Here is a 16630-nt window from a genome sequence, read left to right on the forward strand (position 1 = left end):
CGAACAAGGCTTTTTTCAAATAAGCCAATTCATTTAGGAACCTACAGATCCACTCTTTTTCCTATTCAAAGATCAGCCCCTTGTCTTTGTGTTTTCACACCAAAGATTCTTTGCAGATGAAAAAATGTAAAAGAGGCTTCTCACTTCCCAACCAGATCCTTCTACATCTATTGATAAGCACTAGTTTATCAAGAATACACAAGAAAAGTAATTCGAATTGTTGATTCATCGCCAAAGATCGCTTAAAACCAATAGTTCATTATCTAATGGAATTTTTTGTTGTAATACTCCATCTAAGAGTTATTAATATTTATCAAATCTTCTCAGCTGGTGAGTATGACGGTTACAGCAACTGGTGGTGATGTTGGCTAGATTGTAAAGAAAGTGGTGGTGGGTAATGGCAACTAGGGTTTTAAATTTGGGTTTTTCTTTTTTGTTTTTTTCCCTCAGTGATGGATTTGGTGGCAATGGATATGGATAGCTAAGAAAGTTGTCAATTGGTACAGAACTACTCCGATGCCGACTAACATAGTGGGGTGGGGGAGGTAGAACTGATAAGATAAATAATATTAGATATCATTCTAATACTGCTCCAAACCAATGCAATTAGGTTACATTCTAATCGAAATGATTAAATGTTGCTTTAATCCAAACTAGGCAATGAGATTTTTTAATAAGGGAGAGTAGACGACGCTCTAATCCAAACAACTTTATAATACAAATTTTTATAGATAATCTCAAAAGAAATTATAAAAGAGGGGTTTTTACTAATTGATCAAAGGTTTAAATTATAATAATAAGACCTTTCTATTAATAATATAGTAGATTTATTTTTCTAAGTTAATTTAAAGAGGAAACTAAATCACAATTATAATAAAAATGAAAGAATAAGACAAATATTAACTCTAATTAAAATAAAAAATCATAAAATTATTAAAATTCTAAAATCCTAACATAACGTCCTACATCAACCTCTCCTCGTGATTTAAATTATTTTCACCCATTGATCTACACATGCGTTAAGTGTCTATATTTATTTTATAAACATTTTGTCCTTCAAAGATATCACTCTATATTTTCTAAATGTAATTTTATCACTTTTTTCTATATCTATAAATTTATCCAAAAATTCATCGACAACGCATTATACAGTGATCTTTTGTACTTCATGTCCACATTTGTTTATATAAATATTAAGATAAGTTGAAGTGATACGCACTATTATCAAAAAATCAACTCATCAATCATGTATAGCTTTTTTTTTCTCCTTTATGATGGGAAGATTATTTCATCAATTTTATAAAAATATATCATAAAATAGTTACGCATAAATAATTGTGAATTATAACAAATAATAAATTATTTTTGTAAATTTATCTTTCCTTGATTCAAATAAAAATCAAAATATTTAACTCCTTGATTGAAATTTGTATGAATTTTTTAGTTTGATACGTAATCATTAACCTCATTATCAAACTCTTCATGGCAACGCATATATATAAGAAGTTTGGATATTTTTTAGTTCAATATACTCCACATAAGATTATTTCAGTAATTTTGTTAGTCTCATTGTCATAAAATTTTAGATTTTCTGCCTGCATTTATTAGTGTGTGGACTAAATAGTCAAACAAACAAAAGTAATAAACAATTATACATCAGGTGGGACTTTCATATATTTTAAAATTTTAGATTTTCTACCCGCATTTATTTGTGTGTCGACTAATAGTCAAACAAACAAAAGTAATAACAATTATACATAATTAAGAAATAGAACCGCGCTTTGCGCGGCTTTGAAAAAAAATTAGTATTATCCTTTTTTATTATTATATTTTTAATGATTTATTCTATTCAATTAAAAGGCAAGACTTTAAAAAAAATGAAAAAAATAAAGTAAAGCTAAAACCAATTTTTTTTTAATTATTTAAAATTGCATTAGTTAAATTAACACCACGGAAATAAAAGTGCCATAGATGCACCTTGTCTAAGCCAAAATCCTTGGAAACTTGAGGATGATATATCACCATGAGGCCACCTGGAGAAGGAGCAGAAGATGCATCACAATAACCTCTCAGTATGTTCCCTTCTTCGGCAGTGAATCCAAGAGAGGTGAGCATTGCAGGCCAGCAATTACAGGTGATGATATCAATAGCGCGGCAACAATCAGGGTCAATATCAGCCTGATTATTAAAGAAGAATATAACAATATCATTTGAACATGATTTCAACTCCATTAATGCGTTCCAGCAGTCCGCTACCTTCAAGTTTTATTGCAAGATCGTAGCCTGGTTTCATGTTGTTGTTGAGGTGATCATTCCTGCTGGTTGCATTTGCAATATTTGTCATGATTAGGCAAGTGAGGGCCAAAATGAAAAACACATATTTTAGAGCCATCGCTATTTTATGTTCGTTTATGTTGTGTTTATGTTTACGTGGGATATCATATTTTTTGTTGCTATTTGTAAATTAAGGTGAGGCAGAGGAGAAGAGTGATTAAAAGTGTTTATAAATTATTGTTTAATGCTTAATTTATGATCAATAAGGTTTCAATTAGAAAAGATAGTGGGTCTTTTGATGAATTGTTACATATTAATTGTGTAATAACAGTCAAATTAATTATGATAAGATGAAAAGTCAAATCTAAAAAAAAATTTCTATATTTATTAGATAATAAAGAATATATAAAGATGAGAAATGGTGATGTCACATCATCTCTTGTAGTCCTAATTTTATATAAATATATTTTCAGGGGAGATTTTCATATATTTTAAAACTCTTTACGGGAAAAAAATTACTTTTGTCAAACAAACAAGAGGGTACTGCTCGCTTTCCCGTCAAAAAATTATCGTAACATTTCAGTTACCGCTTATTAGTTTCTTTGATTAATAGTTAATAATCTCATCTGCCGTACCTAGAATAGATCTTGATGAAGCAAGATCTAATTTAACAATCTGAAAATGTTAATGAAAATTCAAAATTTCAAAAACCAGTTAATCCAGTTGGGAGAACGATGACGTGGTAAGTCTGGTTACCACAGAACCTCTACTGCTTTACACACGTTTTCCTCTTTTATTGAGGGAGATTTAGGAAACCTCGTAAGGGAGTGATTTGCTGATTGCAACAAAATCGACAAGTTTCTATCTGATTCTTAGTTGCTCATATTCTGGTTCTTTTGTTAGTTTTAGTCGATTTCTTCCCAAGACTGCAGCCGAATGACTACCATTCTGTAAGGGCTTTCTAAGATAAAGAAGTTCATTCTGCGGTGATGAGTTAGGACTTAGGTACATGGAGACAGAAGAGAGAAAGCAACCGTCCCAGAAAAAATGAAAACGAGAAAATATAAATGCAGTCAAAGGTCAATAATAATAATATTAGAAAATTTAGCAAAGAAACCACGCTTCATGTAAAACCAATAGTAATAAGATTACATGCAACACCTTTGAAATTAAACTGAAGTAATTTGAATCAGCAATTAGTAACTGATCCATTCTCAGATTTAGTAAAAACACACGCCATAATATATTATATTAAACAAATTAAAGTACACACCGAGGAAGATAAAAGACATCAAAGAAGGGGAAGTTTATGGAGGAAGAAAAGCAAAGAACACTACTGAGAAGGGAAAGCATCAGACAGGAACTCCTCATCCTCCATGAAAATCTGCAGATTCTTGGACTTCATCAGGATCTCAACCACTTCTTCATTGAATTCCACAAAGAAAGCCAACTTAATCAGCTCAGAGAGTGAATTGATGTGATCTTCTTTGTCCCACAACACTCCCTTCGATATGGTTTCAGCAAATGGAATTGCATATTCAATGCGGTTTTTGTGCCCACCAGACCTGTTAACCTTATGCGTGAAAAGCTTTCCGCTATTTCTGTCCCAGCGTATCAATTGGCACGCTCTCGCATCAACAATTTCCCCTGAAGACAATGATAAACTGTACCTTACAGTTATTGGCTCTGCAGTCTCCAAAATGGTGAGATTCAGGAGACACTTGACAGCATCATGCTTTTTTGCCGGTTCCATTTGAATTGAAGGATCAGCCAAAAACCCCAGAATGAGTTTCACCAGCCCTTTGCCAATATAGTAGTCCTTCTGATTCACCTGCTTATGTTCCACGCCTTCTCCTACAGACAATTCTTCCTTCTGTACACAATCTGAGATTGTGCGAACCCCGATTTTCCTATATAAGTCCAGCAACGTTGTCTGAGGTAAAGCAGGCAAGCTAGGCAGTGGATACCAGACAAATAGTGAATGAGGAGAGGATTTTTCGATTACATCCTTTAGCTGAAGGTCGTCAGCTATGAAAACATCACGCTTGTCAAACAACAAAATACCATCCAAGCCTGAATTAACAGGCAGCTTCACCAAGCTGTCAGCCATAAGTTTCTTTGAACTGCATTGCTTCAAAACACAACCCCAAAATGCACAACACTCAGCATTTGACAGTTTGTATTCTGAACTTTCCCAAACCTTCCAGAGCTTACAATAATCCTCAACCAAAGGATTGGATTTAACACCAAAAGCACTTGAGAAGAAGCTCAGTAACTTCCAGTCATAGTGTTTATCCAATACTTTCATCTGTGTGCTGAACAGACCATCTTTGTCATGTAAAACACATTCTACCGGGCTTACCCACTGTCCACTTTGACTTTCCTCCGGAATCCAAATCCTTCTGGCAGCTTCACCAAGAGGCTGACACTTCAACTGTGCCAAGACATTGTAGATTCGAACTATGGTTGCAAAGTCAGTGCGGAAATCGAGGTGGCTGGCAAGCAATGGACATCCCTTTTCTAAATCAACGGTGACTCCAATTGTATTGAGCTCCTCCCGGTAGTATTTGATTTCTGAACCATAAAAATCTTTGTCAAGGAAAGGTCCATCTGTCTGCTTCAAAAGATTCAATTCACACGTAGAATCGAACAACAAGCACTGCTTCGGGCTACTATAAACTTCACTGCCATGTGTCCTCAACCACTTTTGTGAAACTTTCTCGTTGAAAGACCTGGTGAAGGTGTAATTCTTCTCTCGCAATATCCTGATGCATTTGAGAAGAGAAATTACATTTGCACGAGTGACGTTGCAGGGATTAATAAAAAGACCATCAGCGATAAACTTCACACCATCTTCAAATGGTACGACAGTTCCCATGTCCTCCAGCTCCTCCTCGAATTCATGAATGGCCATGCTGTAGAAGCGGTCACTGTCATCAATGAAGGGAAGCAGAGTAATAGAAGCGATAGACTTCCAATCTGGACCAAAAAGAATGAAATCTCTTGGTGATCTATAATCACCAAGGCGAGTCCGCAACCATTTTGTCTCACGGATACAGTTAATAAATTCAGCAGGAAACTTAAGAGATGCTCCATTCAGTTGTCTGTAACATGATAGAAACTTCAGGACATGATCTTTTGAAATTGAAGATGAGGAGGCTTGTTGCTTAAAAAGGCAAACAAATGCTTTGACAGCCTTCTCAAATTCAACAGCAACTCCTAACTGCTGCAACTCCCTTTTCGAGCAGACAATGTTGCTTCCATAGAAATTTTGATCGATGATTGGGAAACCCTTAAAAACCTCTAACAGGCAGCCCCATTCAGGATCGAACAAAAAACATTCACCCGGAGACTTGTAACCCTCATCTGTCTTCAAGCATTTCGCATTACCAAGTGCTTTAACAAGTCTGTCAGAAGATTTGGAATGGCGCATGCATGCCAGTACCAAATGAACAGCTTCAGCTGTGAGACAAGCTGACGATGAAGGCAGTTTCAAGTTGTCAATTACAAGCTGATAATTTTGATTGAATTCCACCATAACACCGAGCAGCTGTAATTCCACTTTGTAACAAAGTATTTCTTCACCATAGTAATTTTGATCAATGAAGGGAATGCCACTTATTTGAGATGCAATTCTCCACTCCTGATCATGTAGAACAGATGTAACAGGTGACCTATAACCGTGGGATGTCTTCAGCCCACTTCCTTCTTTGATGCTCTCAATAAAGCTATCTGGTGAAAGAAACTTTTCTCTTAGAAATCTGATAAAATTAACTATTGAAAACACATTGTCTTTGGTAACACGGGATGATGCTGCCCGAGACATAAGATATTTCCCAATGAATTCACATGCTTCTCGATATTCAAACATCACTCCAATTGTCTTCAGCTCCTCCTTGTAATTAATTATGCTTTCACCATAAAAATTCTGGTCAACCAGGGGAATATCAACAAGCATTGATCCATTTTTCAAAATGTTGCCCAACGATGAAGTGAGGAAAAAAGATTGCGATGGCGGTCTATAACCTGCAGGGGATCCATTCATAGTGATTTTCAGCCAGCTGGCTTCCTTTATGCATGCCAGAAACTTCGTAGGGATGCCAAATCCCCTGAACTTCAGGTTTTTAACCCAATCCAAGAGAAAAAATGTGTTTTGCTTGGTGAGTGGGGCAGACACAGCTGGAATCTAGGCATTAGGAGGGGATAAATGAGGAATATCAGATGCTCCAACATGAGACTTCAGGAACTCGATGATCTGCTCTCCTGTTGTCCTTTGCCCTGCAAAATTTCCAGGACGCAAGTAGTCTTCCCCTAACTCTATATAGCCTTCTTGTCTCCATGGGTTTGAAACAATCAATTCTGCCCATTTGCTTCCATTTGCTGGCACAAGGACACCATTCCCATTCGTGCTCACAGCCCCATAATTATCCACAAGTGGCATAAGCCCACACAAAATTTCAACCTCCCGAGATGACAAATACCTCTTTGACAATGAGTGATATAAGAAGTAAGCAAAGACTACAGCAAGCTTTCTGTCATTTTGCAGATGCTTAATGAGAACAGCTGCATAATCATACACAGTCACAGTAGCAACCTTCACCCAGTTTTTCAGCCATTGCAATACCACTTCCGTCTGATAGCACAACAGAAGAGCAACATATGTGCTTTCTGGCATAAAAGAACGATTGGCAGCACATCTGAATTCCTTATTACAAGCAGTCAACCAGGACAGCTGAGGTGACAAACATACCATGTCATACTGGCGATGCATTAATACTACACAAAGCCACATTCCCATCTACGTCAACATATTTGATCAAGGGTATACTGCCAATGTTGGTATTGCTGAATTTGGAAGACCAATTTTCAGCAAGGAAAACGAGTAGCTCACAATAGACTTCTTCGGACACTCCCAATACAAGATTAGAACTCTGGATGCATTTTGCATACCATTCACTGTTGACTGGCGCCACACCTAAGAAATTAAGTACCGGATCATACTCTTCTCTGTCAAATGAGGAATTCAGTACATGTAGTCCATGGTGGGACAGATTTCTCAAGCTCACCCCTTCAACTTTTGCTTTCTTCAAAATATTCCAAAACCGCGGCATTAGCTTTCCCACGTCACGGGGTTTGTGGAAGAATTTCTACACCATACATGACTCACTAGGTACAATATCTTCTTCAATAAGCTTTGCTCTAATTGGTTCTCTTACATCCTTATTCAGCTGTGAATAGGAAGAGCTGTCAAAACGAAACATTGGCGGCAAACTAGATACTGGAGCACCTTCTGTCATCTTCACCAGTGAGATTAAAGCATTAACAAAAGCAGAGGAAACACAGCTGAGAATTCCTTGGTTCCATTTGTTATCTAGCACTATATTCTCCCTGGATGATGCAAGGAGAAAATCTGCTTGAATTATAAATGGAAAATTCGTAACCATCTCCGTTGGAAGAAATGCATAGATTCCAGGAGAGGTTGCTCCTCTCCGGAGACGCTCACCATTTGGAAACGCCAATATGATCACCCACTCCTCAACATCCATTCTCCTCTCCACTTTATTTTCTTGCTTGACAGGAAATCTCTGCCTCCACATATAGTAGTTGCATTCTTTATTATTCCGGTCGCCATTTACGGCAAGATGGAGTGTGTAGGACTCAGCATCAATATTCTTCCTTGTCACAAAATTGGTCTCGCTGTTTATAGCTATTGCACTCACAGTATTTCGAAGAGGATCCTTGTTATCTTCCCTGACTGAAAGGCGCTTTATCTTTGAAAGGAATAGCAGTACTTCAGGATGGTTGAAAGCTGCTGCTTGACAGGTTTGACTTTATCAGGTTTCAGAGGCAAAACAAATGTTGTGGTTGGAAGATCTTTAGATCCTGAACCGCATAATTTCTGTATGTCTGAGAGAGATGGCTTCTCATTGACCCAGTCAGGAACTATGTATCCGAGGTTGCAATGTGGGCAGGGCTCTTCAGTAAACTTTATCTGATAGCCATTGCTGAATATGCAAGGCTGAGCACTGATCAGAAATACACTTTTGAACCCGATTCCTGTACGTAACAAGTATAATACAAATATTTGAGTTACCCATAAACTAAAAGGCTAGCTAATTACATTTTGTTGTTTTGTGTAACTGAAAACTGAAAATATAAAATCTGTTTCAAATTGCAAAGCAACAATCCTCTGAGTAATACTGGCAATATGATTGCTTGAAAATCAATTGATTAAGCATTTGCAGGTTCGAAACAGAACATACAATAACATAAGAAAGCAAACACATAAATATGCATGAGTAAATGAAAAGAGAAAAAGGAGTGATGTAAGGGACCTTTCTCGCCAATATAGCCACTTTTACGATTGCCCTTCTTAGTAGAATTGCCAACATCGCAAATGGACTCAATATTCTTGGCAGAAAAACCCTTCTCATTGTTGAATATGAGCAATGTGGCTGGGGCTCCTGTGCCTGTTATATCACGAGATGTTATTACAAACTCGAGTGATGGATCCACACCCTCCAGGTACTCATTGTCTTCAGCATTCTGTCATGGAAAAATAAACCACTTTGTTAACTTTCTAAATCATCAATCGTTCATGACCAAAAACATTGTAGGAGTCAATTTCATGGGAAAAATACCAGATGGACCTAGATTTGCTAATCCAAAGCATATGAAAAAGATGGAAACTTTAATGAAGAGACACATAAAGATAAACACAAACACAAGAATACATCATGACAGTGGCTCACAAACTTTAATGAAGACACACATAAAGATAAACTCAAACACAAGAATACACTATGACAGTGGCTCACAAACTCTAGGATCAGTGGCTGCGATGATTCACACAAGAATACAAAGCATTTTAACAAACTGTTGGTATAGTTTTTCTTAATGTTCTATGAGTCATCGTGGATATCTCCAATGATCCGAGACTATTCTTGCCAATCAGGTAAACCAACACTACATTATGATTTACAGCTTGATGATCACAACTGATACTTCTAAAACATTAAGGAAATCAAATTGTTCACTTCCCGCCAAAAATCCTTCATTGAGGCATTTTGTCGAACACGATTCCAGAACTATCAAACACCTTTGCCATTTAACTAGCTCCCTATACAAAGAAGCATATTCAACTGAATTTTACCTCTGTTTAAATATTATGATCAGTCTTATCTGCGGATAGCCAGGGGTCAAGGTTTGCGCTTTTGAATCCCCAACCTTGATTTTGGGTAAAATTAACTCAGAATCAGTATTATGCTGAAGTGTATAATTGTTCTAACATGGATTTTCTTTTTTCTTTTATATTGCTTTTCATGATTTGTAGGATCAGTTGTAAAATAATATTTTTTATTTATCTCGTATTAATTAAACTGGTTTGATTATTTTTAAATTAAGTTTGTGATCTCTTTCAAATTGTAGTAAAGACAATGTTTCCAACAACTTATTTTATTCAGCTCATCCGAGTTTGAATCCTAAGGAGACAGGTCAAAAAATTGATTTAAGTCTTGCCCACCTCTCAATCTTTAAAAAAAAAAAAAATCTAACTGCTTAAAAATAATGATAAAGACATTTTTTTACAAAAACTTATTTTGATACAAAAAAAAAGACACTAGAATAAATGGAAAATAAAATCTTACCATCCAATAAAACAATAAATATGAAAATTTCAAGCACCCTACGATTTCTCAGAGATGTAAATAAAAACACTAATAATTATGTGATAATAAATCTATTCATAGACTACAAGAAAAAATTATTTTGTTGACGTTACATAAACATAACATCAGTTTTGATCGTAACACTAAAACTCATCATTTGTATTTTATAATAATATTTTTAAAGGTTCCTTTCACCAAAAAATAATAATAATAATAATGGCTATATTCGAATAATAAAGAAAGTCACGACTAAAAAGCATCTAACAAATTTTGGTCGAGCATGTTTTAATAACATGAAAGCAAAACGAGATAACATTTCGAACCCATATTTATTATAAAAGCTAGTTTTCACTCAAAAAGCGATCGCTGTTATCACTCATATGAATGATAGATTCGAAAACAACATTTTTGTTTGGGTTCGAAAACAACATTTTTGTTTGGGGTGGATAAATTTTTAATTAACTTTTTAACTCCGCCCTCCCTCAGAATTTTAACTGGAGAGATCAATTAATTAAAAAATACTTAAAAACCGCTCGACTGGACCCTAGGGCAGACACAGAATCATACTATCCATGCATGCACTTATATATAATAAACATATACATGCAATTAAATGAGAACGAAAATAAATAAAGATTAATCGAAGAAGTACATACCTGAATGAGTTCCATGAGAAAATGGACATCCTTAGTGTAAAGTTCAGCAGAAAGAAGCTCAACAGCTCGATGAACCATCTTTGTTAGAGGATTTATCACCTCACTCCCTATAAAGAACATCTTCCTTCTTATCTCCTCAATGTGTTCTTTTGGTGTCGCCATAGCGTATGCCATGTTTTTTTTCAAAAGAGCAGCAGCTTGATCAACAAAACACAGAATGTATGTTCTTGTTCTTGATCTTGTGTGAAGAAATGAACCTAGCTAGTGGTTTTAAATACTGCACCAATATTTATATGCTAAGTAATGAAACGATCGTTAATTTCAAAATCCCAGCAAAGAAAAGAGAGAGCTACTTCTTAATTCAATTTGCGTGCAATTCAACAAAAACAAGTGAAAGTAAGTAAATGAGGCTGGTGCCAGCGGAGTGGAAGTTTACTCATAAAAAGAAGCAAGGTTAACTTCTTGGAGAAGTAGAAAAATTAACTGTTGATAAATATGTTTTTATTGATTTTGTAATTATAGACCCAAAACTAAAGTCTTTCTTTGTACGGAAACAGATGCCTTTGAACCCTGATTCGACCACCATTTTACATTTAGTCGAGTCTTCGTCAATGCTTTATTCGGCTTTTGGCTTTTCTTTTTCCAAAGTGGTCTGGAATTACAATGGAAAAGCAAAGACTAGCTAGCTGTTGGGCTTGGGTTTTTGTTTTTAGGCTTTTACCTAATCATGCATTTGGAATTTAAATATATAAATTTGTTCGCAAAGCTCAATTATTTGGGATTGTTATGCTGTAATGATGAAATAGGTTGTAAAATTAAAAAAAAAATTAGGTTAAAATTTTAAAAAAATATATTAGGTGTTTGGCATGTTGTATTGTTATGACAAACTGGGAATTTCAAAATAAGAGGATATGCGTCTAATTAATTTTGATTATTAGAGTAATGTTTCACTATACTTTTAAATAGTTGTATTTAGTTGGTAACTCAAGCTCAAATCATGGAGGAAATAGAGGACTAAAAAATTAATTTGGGCTTTGCCAAGCACTCTACGCTTTGAAAAAAAAAATGAAAGCTAAAAAAATAGAATATTTTTCATTTTTTTCTTTATTTTTTTTTGTCTAAACCACGAGGTGGTCCTGAGTGGGCCCCAACTGTGGGAGGCACCTTTAAGCCTGTACCACAACTCATACTAATCCCCGCTCGCACTGGGTCAGCCCGTAAGGGGTAAAGTGCTGGCCAAAGTGGTGACTCCATACAAGAGCGAGACTTGAACCCCTGACCTCTCTTAAGGAGTGAGAGTGCCGAACCACTCACACCAACCAACTTTGGTTAATTTTTTCCATTATAAATTGATATACTTCAGTTTGTCTCCTGACATATTTAAAATCTCAACCCACCCTTCCTGACAATTAAGAAAACAAATAATTGGATGAACAATTTCATCTCTGCCGTCCTAATTTACCATCATGTTTTGAACGGTGGATGAATTTGACATTTTCAATAATTTGTGAATAAATTGATGTCAATTTATGGGGATAAACAAAATTAACATAAAGGAACTTAAAAATCTTTAATATTAGAGATGACCAATGGGACGTGCCGTGTCGCCGGGCCTATCAAAGTAACACCCATGTGTGCTCGTGCCTGTGCTATGCCGTGACCACTATGTGTTTCATGCCGTGCTTAAATTTTTTTTGCTTAGGCCCAGCCCAGCACACATGTCGTGCCCATTCATGTCGTGCCCACATGTGTTGTGCCTAAAAAAAAAACCTACTAAGTTTTTTTTCTTTTCTTTTTAATTTTTTAAGAGTGCATACTAAGTTTTTAGTATACTTTTTTTAAATCTATATACTTTTCTTAGATCTATGCCTTTATTCAAATTTAATAGAATTGAAAATTTAAAACTCAAGTCCACATTTAATAATAATAAATTAATAATAGTAAGAAAATGTAATATTAATTACTAAGTTTGACCTTATAGTATTAGAATTTTTTAATAATAATAATAATAATAAAATAAATTTTTCTTAAGGATTAACTTAATTGTTAACTTGAACTTACATAGAGTCATAAATCGTTCACAATAATATTAATGTATATTTATAAAATTATCATATTTATAATTTTATTCATTAAAATCATTATATCAATTATTTATTTAATAAATATATAAATTAATTATAGTTTTTTTCAACTAAGAATTAAATTAATTTAAAAAATTCAACTTCAAGTTATTTGTAAAATCATAAAATTTTAAGTTTACTTTCATTAAAAAAATAAAACGTGCTTATCGCAGGCTTTTTCATCGTGTCGTGCTTAGCCCATCTCTAATTGTGCCGTGCTTTTAAGGTCTATGTGTCTAAAATTCTAAGCTCAACTCGGCCCACGTGCGTGTCGTGCTGTGACTCGTGCCCCATCGAAATGTGCTCGTATCGTGCCGTGTTGTACGGACACTTACCGTGCCCGTGCCACGTGCCATTCGACCCATTGGCCATCTCTATTCAATATATAATTTTTATCAATGATCGTTTTGATTTTTACTTTTTTCCTCATCAACTCAGTTGTTTGGAATATTTTTAAGGGACGCAGTCAATATTATTGACATAATCAAATTTTAAGTTGTAGTTAGTTCACACGATGTCTCTCAACATTATGTTACTCTTACTTAGGGAAGAAGAAAACTTTACATTATTGGAGGAGACAGAGAAAAAGGAGCTAGTGTTTTAACTACTTTGTGAATAGTGAAACATTTGCATTATTGTACGAAAATTCCAAAGGTAGATTCCAATTCCAACGCCGATTGTATGGCTAACATAAGTATTAATAACATCAAGGATTATAAAATTTGAGTTACCATAAATATGATAGTTTTTTAAGCATTAATAATTTAATATCGTTAATAAGTAATATGTTGTGATAGTTCATCAAGTTCCTGCTTAAATATAAGATTTTGTTAATAATAAAATCCACAAGCCCCTATAAGAAGTTGAGACGTGTACTAAAGTGTGCAAAATGTTGATGCTGAAATGTGGTCACCCTTTGACCGACCAGATTGGTTCACCAACGCTTGTGTTGACAAAGGAATATAGGCTGCAATCCACCAGCTTCAGCAATTTCCCGAGCTCCTAGGACCCAAATCACCCTTCTTCTTCCTTCCAGGCTTGCGTTCACATAAACAAATCAGAGACGCCAGTGGTTTTTCTAGCGTAAACCCTCCGATGCTTAAGTTAGTACAAGGTGTTTACGGGAAAACTGTATGATTTGTGTTGTACAGATTAGTTGCAATATTCTCAATACAAAATGTATCAAGGATTCGGATATAAGAATTTCTGATATTAATTTGGCAGAGTTTCCCATTTTCTCTCAATTTTCGTCTCCCTTTTTTCATTAATTTCTTGGCCTTTTATAGGCATTCATCCCATGTTTTCTCAGTATTCTTTATGCCCCTCATTTTCGGGTGATGACGGACCTTCATGGGTCTCCAACCACTGAATCGTGGGTAAACGTGAGGCGTCATGTTCTCTCCAGCGGTTTGGGGCATGGTGAAACTGTCGTGAGTTCGTGAGATCGTGCCTTCTTTCTCTGAGTGATGAATACCGGGTCGGTATGTACCTCTGGTCGATACTCGTTTCTAGTCGGCATGTTCATACAAGATGTATTATTAGGAATCTACTCGTGTCAGTCAGCTGGGGAGATTCGCCCTAGGGTGAGGGATGAGGAGATAGCTGAGCTGGTACTTTTCATTACTCAACACCAGTCCCCCAGTTTCTGGTCTTGCGAGTGAAACGAGTTGAGACTAGAGACTAAGAATTGAATCTGGCCACCCTCGGGTAGCATCCTCCTAGTCTTTGTTTTATTGTGATGGACTCGAGGTGATGTTTTATGCTTAGAGAGTTTTTGGCCTGGGTATGGGCATTCGTGAGCGTATCCATTACGCAGCCGGGCTGACATCCCATCATGTCGTCTTAATGGCCAATGACGTGGCACTTTCTGCCTTCTGTATTTGAAATTTGAAACGGCAACTTATCTGTCCTTGATATGCGGTGATTAAACTGACACCCGCGTAACTTAAACGTCTCTATTCCCTATTTCATCTTAAATCCCTAATTTGAGAGTTTTATTACGTTTCGTTTTCTATAATTTTTCCACAAGCCTATTCCTTCTCTTGACTCAAAACGTGTTTTCTACGCGACTTCCTTTTGCCTGGCCCTTTCTCCATCACAGTAACGCCACTAGTGCCGATCTATTCCAGGTATCGCCTTTAATTCCTTCTCTGGTTGTTGTTGTTTGGGTTCTGTATTGTTCTTTTGTACCAATATACTTGGATTTGCTGTACTTTTCCTTTTAAGATTTCACACTGTCAAGACGAAGGGGAAAATTAATTGTAGATGAGAGTGATGAAGAGATAGATTCATACCCCAACTTGTTAAGACCTACTGACCCCCAGCACCCTTGTAGCAGCGTAGGTCCCTCCTATAATAGGGATACCCTTGAGTACCCCCGTCCAGAGACAATTTTGCCTTCTTCTGATTATGAACCTACGGGGAACCATGGTGGACAGGCATCAGGTTCTGGTGAGAATCACGGTTCTGAGAGGGTTAGGGTCCCTGAGCAAGAAGGTGATGACGAGGAGAGTAGTTCTGAGCCAAGCCAACCTTCTAAGAAAAGAAACCTTGGTCATAAGATGGAGGCGGATTCTTACCCCATCGACTACCTCAAGTGTGCCACCACCCATACCGACCTGCTCAAGCTGAGAAGTCTTTATAATATCATTGAGGATGTCCTCCTCGCCATCCCCGGGAAAGGTGATGTTCCTAGTCGGCCTCCTAAGGGTTATGTGACTCTGCATCTGGATAGCTTCAACCTAGGGGCTTGGTTGCCTCTTCAACCTTATTTTGCCAGGATACTTGGTGGCATGCATCTGGCTCCTGGTCAGCTACACCCAAACGGGTGGAGGGTTCTTTCGACCCTATTTATGTTGTGCGAAAGGTGCGAGCTCAGGGAGCCTTCCCTCGTGGAAGTAAACTATTTGTATCAGTTGAGGAGCAGTCCTAAAGAAGTAGGCTGGTATTACTTCATGTCGAGCTCTGCAAAGAGGAAACCATTCGTCGGCTGTCATTTCTCATGTAAAAATTAGAAAAACAAGTTCTTCTTTGCTGGGGGGAATTGGTGCCCAGCGATCCATTCGCTTGGTGGTGATATTCACCTTCCAACGTGATTTGTCACCCCAGGTCGTTTATTTTTCTTTATGCTTCACGTCCCTGGTCGTCACTTAATTGTTTCTTTAACCTTGCCTATGTTTTCAGACTCGTGGGGCCTTATCAAACAACTCGAAGACGTCCCGCTACTCAAGGTCGAAACCGCTCTAGTGAACGCCTCCCACTGTCAGGATCTCTTGTCACCAACAAATCTCCTCGGATCCGGTCTTGTGGACGTTGTTGCCGGGATGGACAACAAGATCCTTAGTGCCATGTCAAGGAAGCGTGCTCGAGGGTCAGGTGATTCCAGAAACACCCCTACTCCTCAGAAGAAAAACAGTGTTGGCCCTTCCAAAACTCTTGTTCCTGCTCTGCCCCCTCCTCCACCTCAAAAGAATGACGGAGAGAAGTTTTGTGACAAGAGCCCTGAGGTCAGCACTCAATCCAGAGATCAGGCTTTGCCGCTTCCGCCTCGGGACTAGAGCAATTATTTGACCCTGTACCTGAGGGATTATGTCAAATCAGTGGGGCCCAAAATGGTTAAAGACATTAAGAGCATGAGTCTTGGCGAGCTGGGGGGCTCTGTCCAGAGGGTCTCTTTTAAGCTTACCATTTTGGTTTCCTGCTACAAGAACAGGTCTATGCACCATGAGAGGAAGCTTCAAGCGGAGAATCAGGACCTGAAGAAAGAGGCTGAATCCGCTGATCGGTCGAAGGAAAAGATGCTCGATCTGCATATGCAGGTTCTGGACCTGGAGGAGAAGGTTTCTATTGCTGAGTCCAAGTCTTCTAAGCTCGAGACCGAGTTTGGTAACTTGAAGTCTGATCTCGAGGC

The 16630-nt window shown here is 37.1% G+C and overlaps 1 protein-coding gene and 2 pseudogenes across 1 annotated transcript; 1 reads left to right on the forward strand and 2 right to left on the reverse strand.

Annotated features, from left to right (window-relative positions):
* Positions 1–3607: 3607 nt before the first annotated feature.
* On the reverse strand, positions 3608–6319 carry LOC127901865 (uncharacterized). Its single transcript, XM_052439892.1, has one exon. The coding sequence runs from the start codon at positions 6317–6319 to the stop codon at positions 3608–3610; it is 2712 nt and encodes a 903-aa protein (XP_052295852.1).
* A 1096-nt stretch (positions 6320–7415) lies between these two features.
* On the reverse strand, positions 7416–10986 carry LOC102631391 (protein NO VEIN-like; annotated as a pseudogene).
* Positions 10987–13234: 2248 nt separating this feature from the next.
* Positions 13235–16277, forward strand: LOC127901866 (uncharacterized; annotated as a pseudogene).
* The last annotated feature ends 353 nt before the right edge of the window (positions 16278–16630 follow it).

The sequence above is a fragment of the Citrus sinensis genome, chromosome 4 (assembly GCF_022201045.2).
Source record: "Citrus sinensis cultivar Valencia sweet orange chromosome 4, DVS_A1.0, whole genome shotgun sequence".
Classification (NCBI taxonomy): Eukaryota; Viridiplantae; Streptophyta; class Magnoliopsida; order Sapindales; family Rutaceae; genus Citrus; species Citrus sinensis.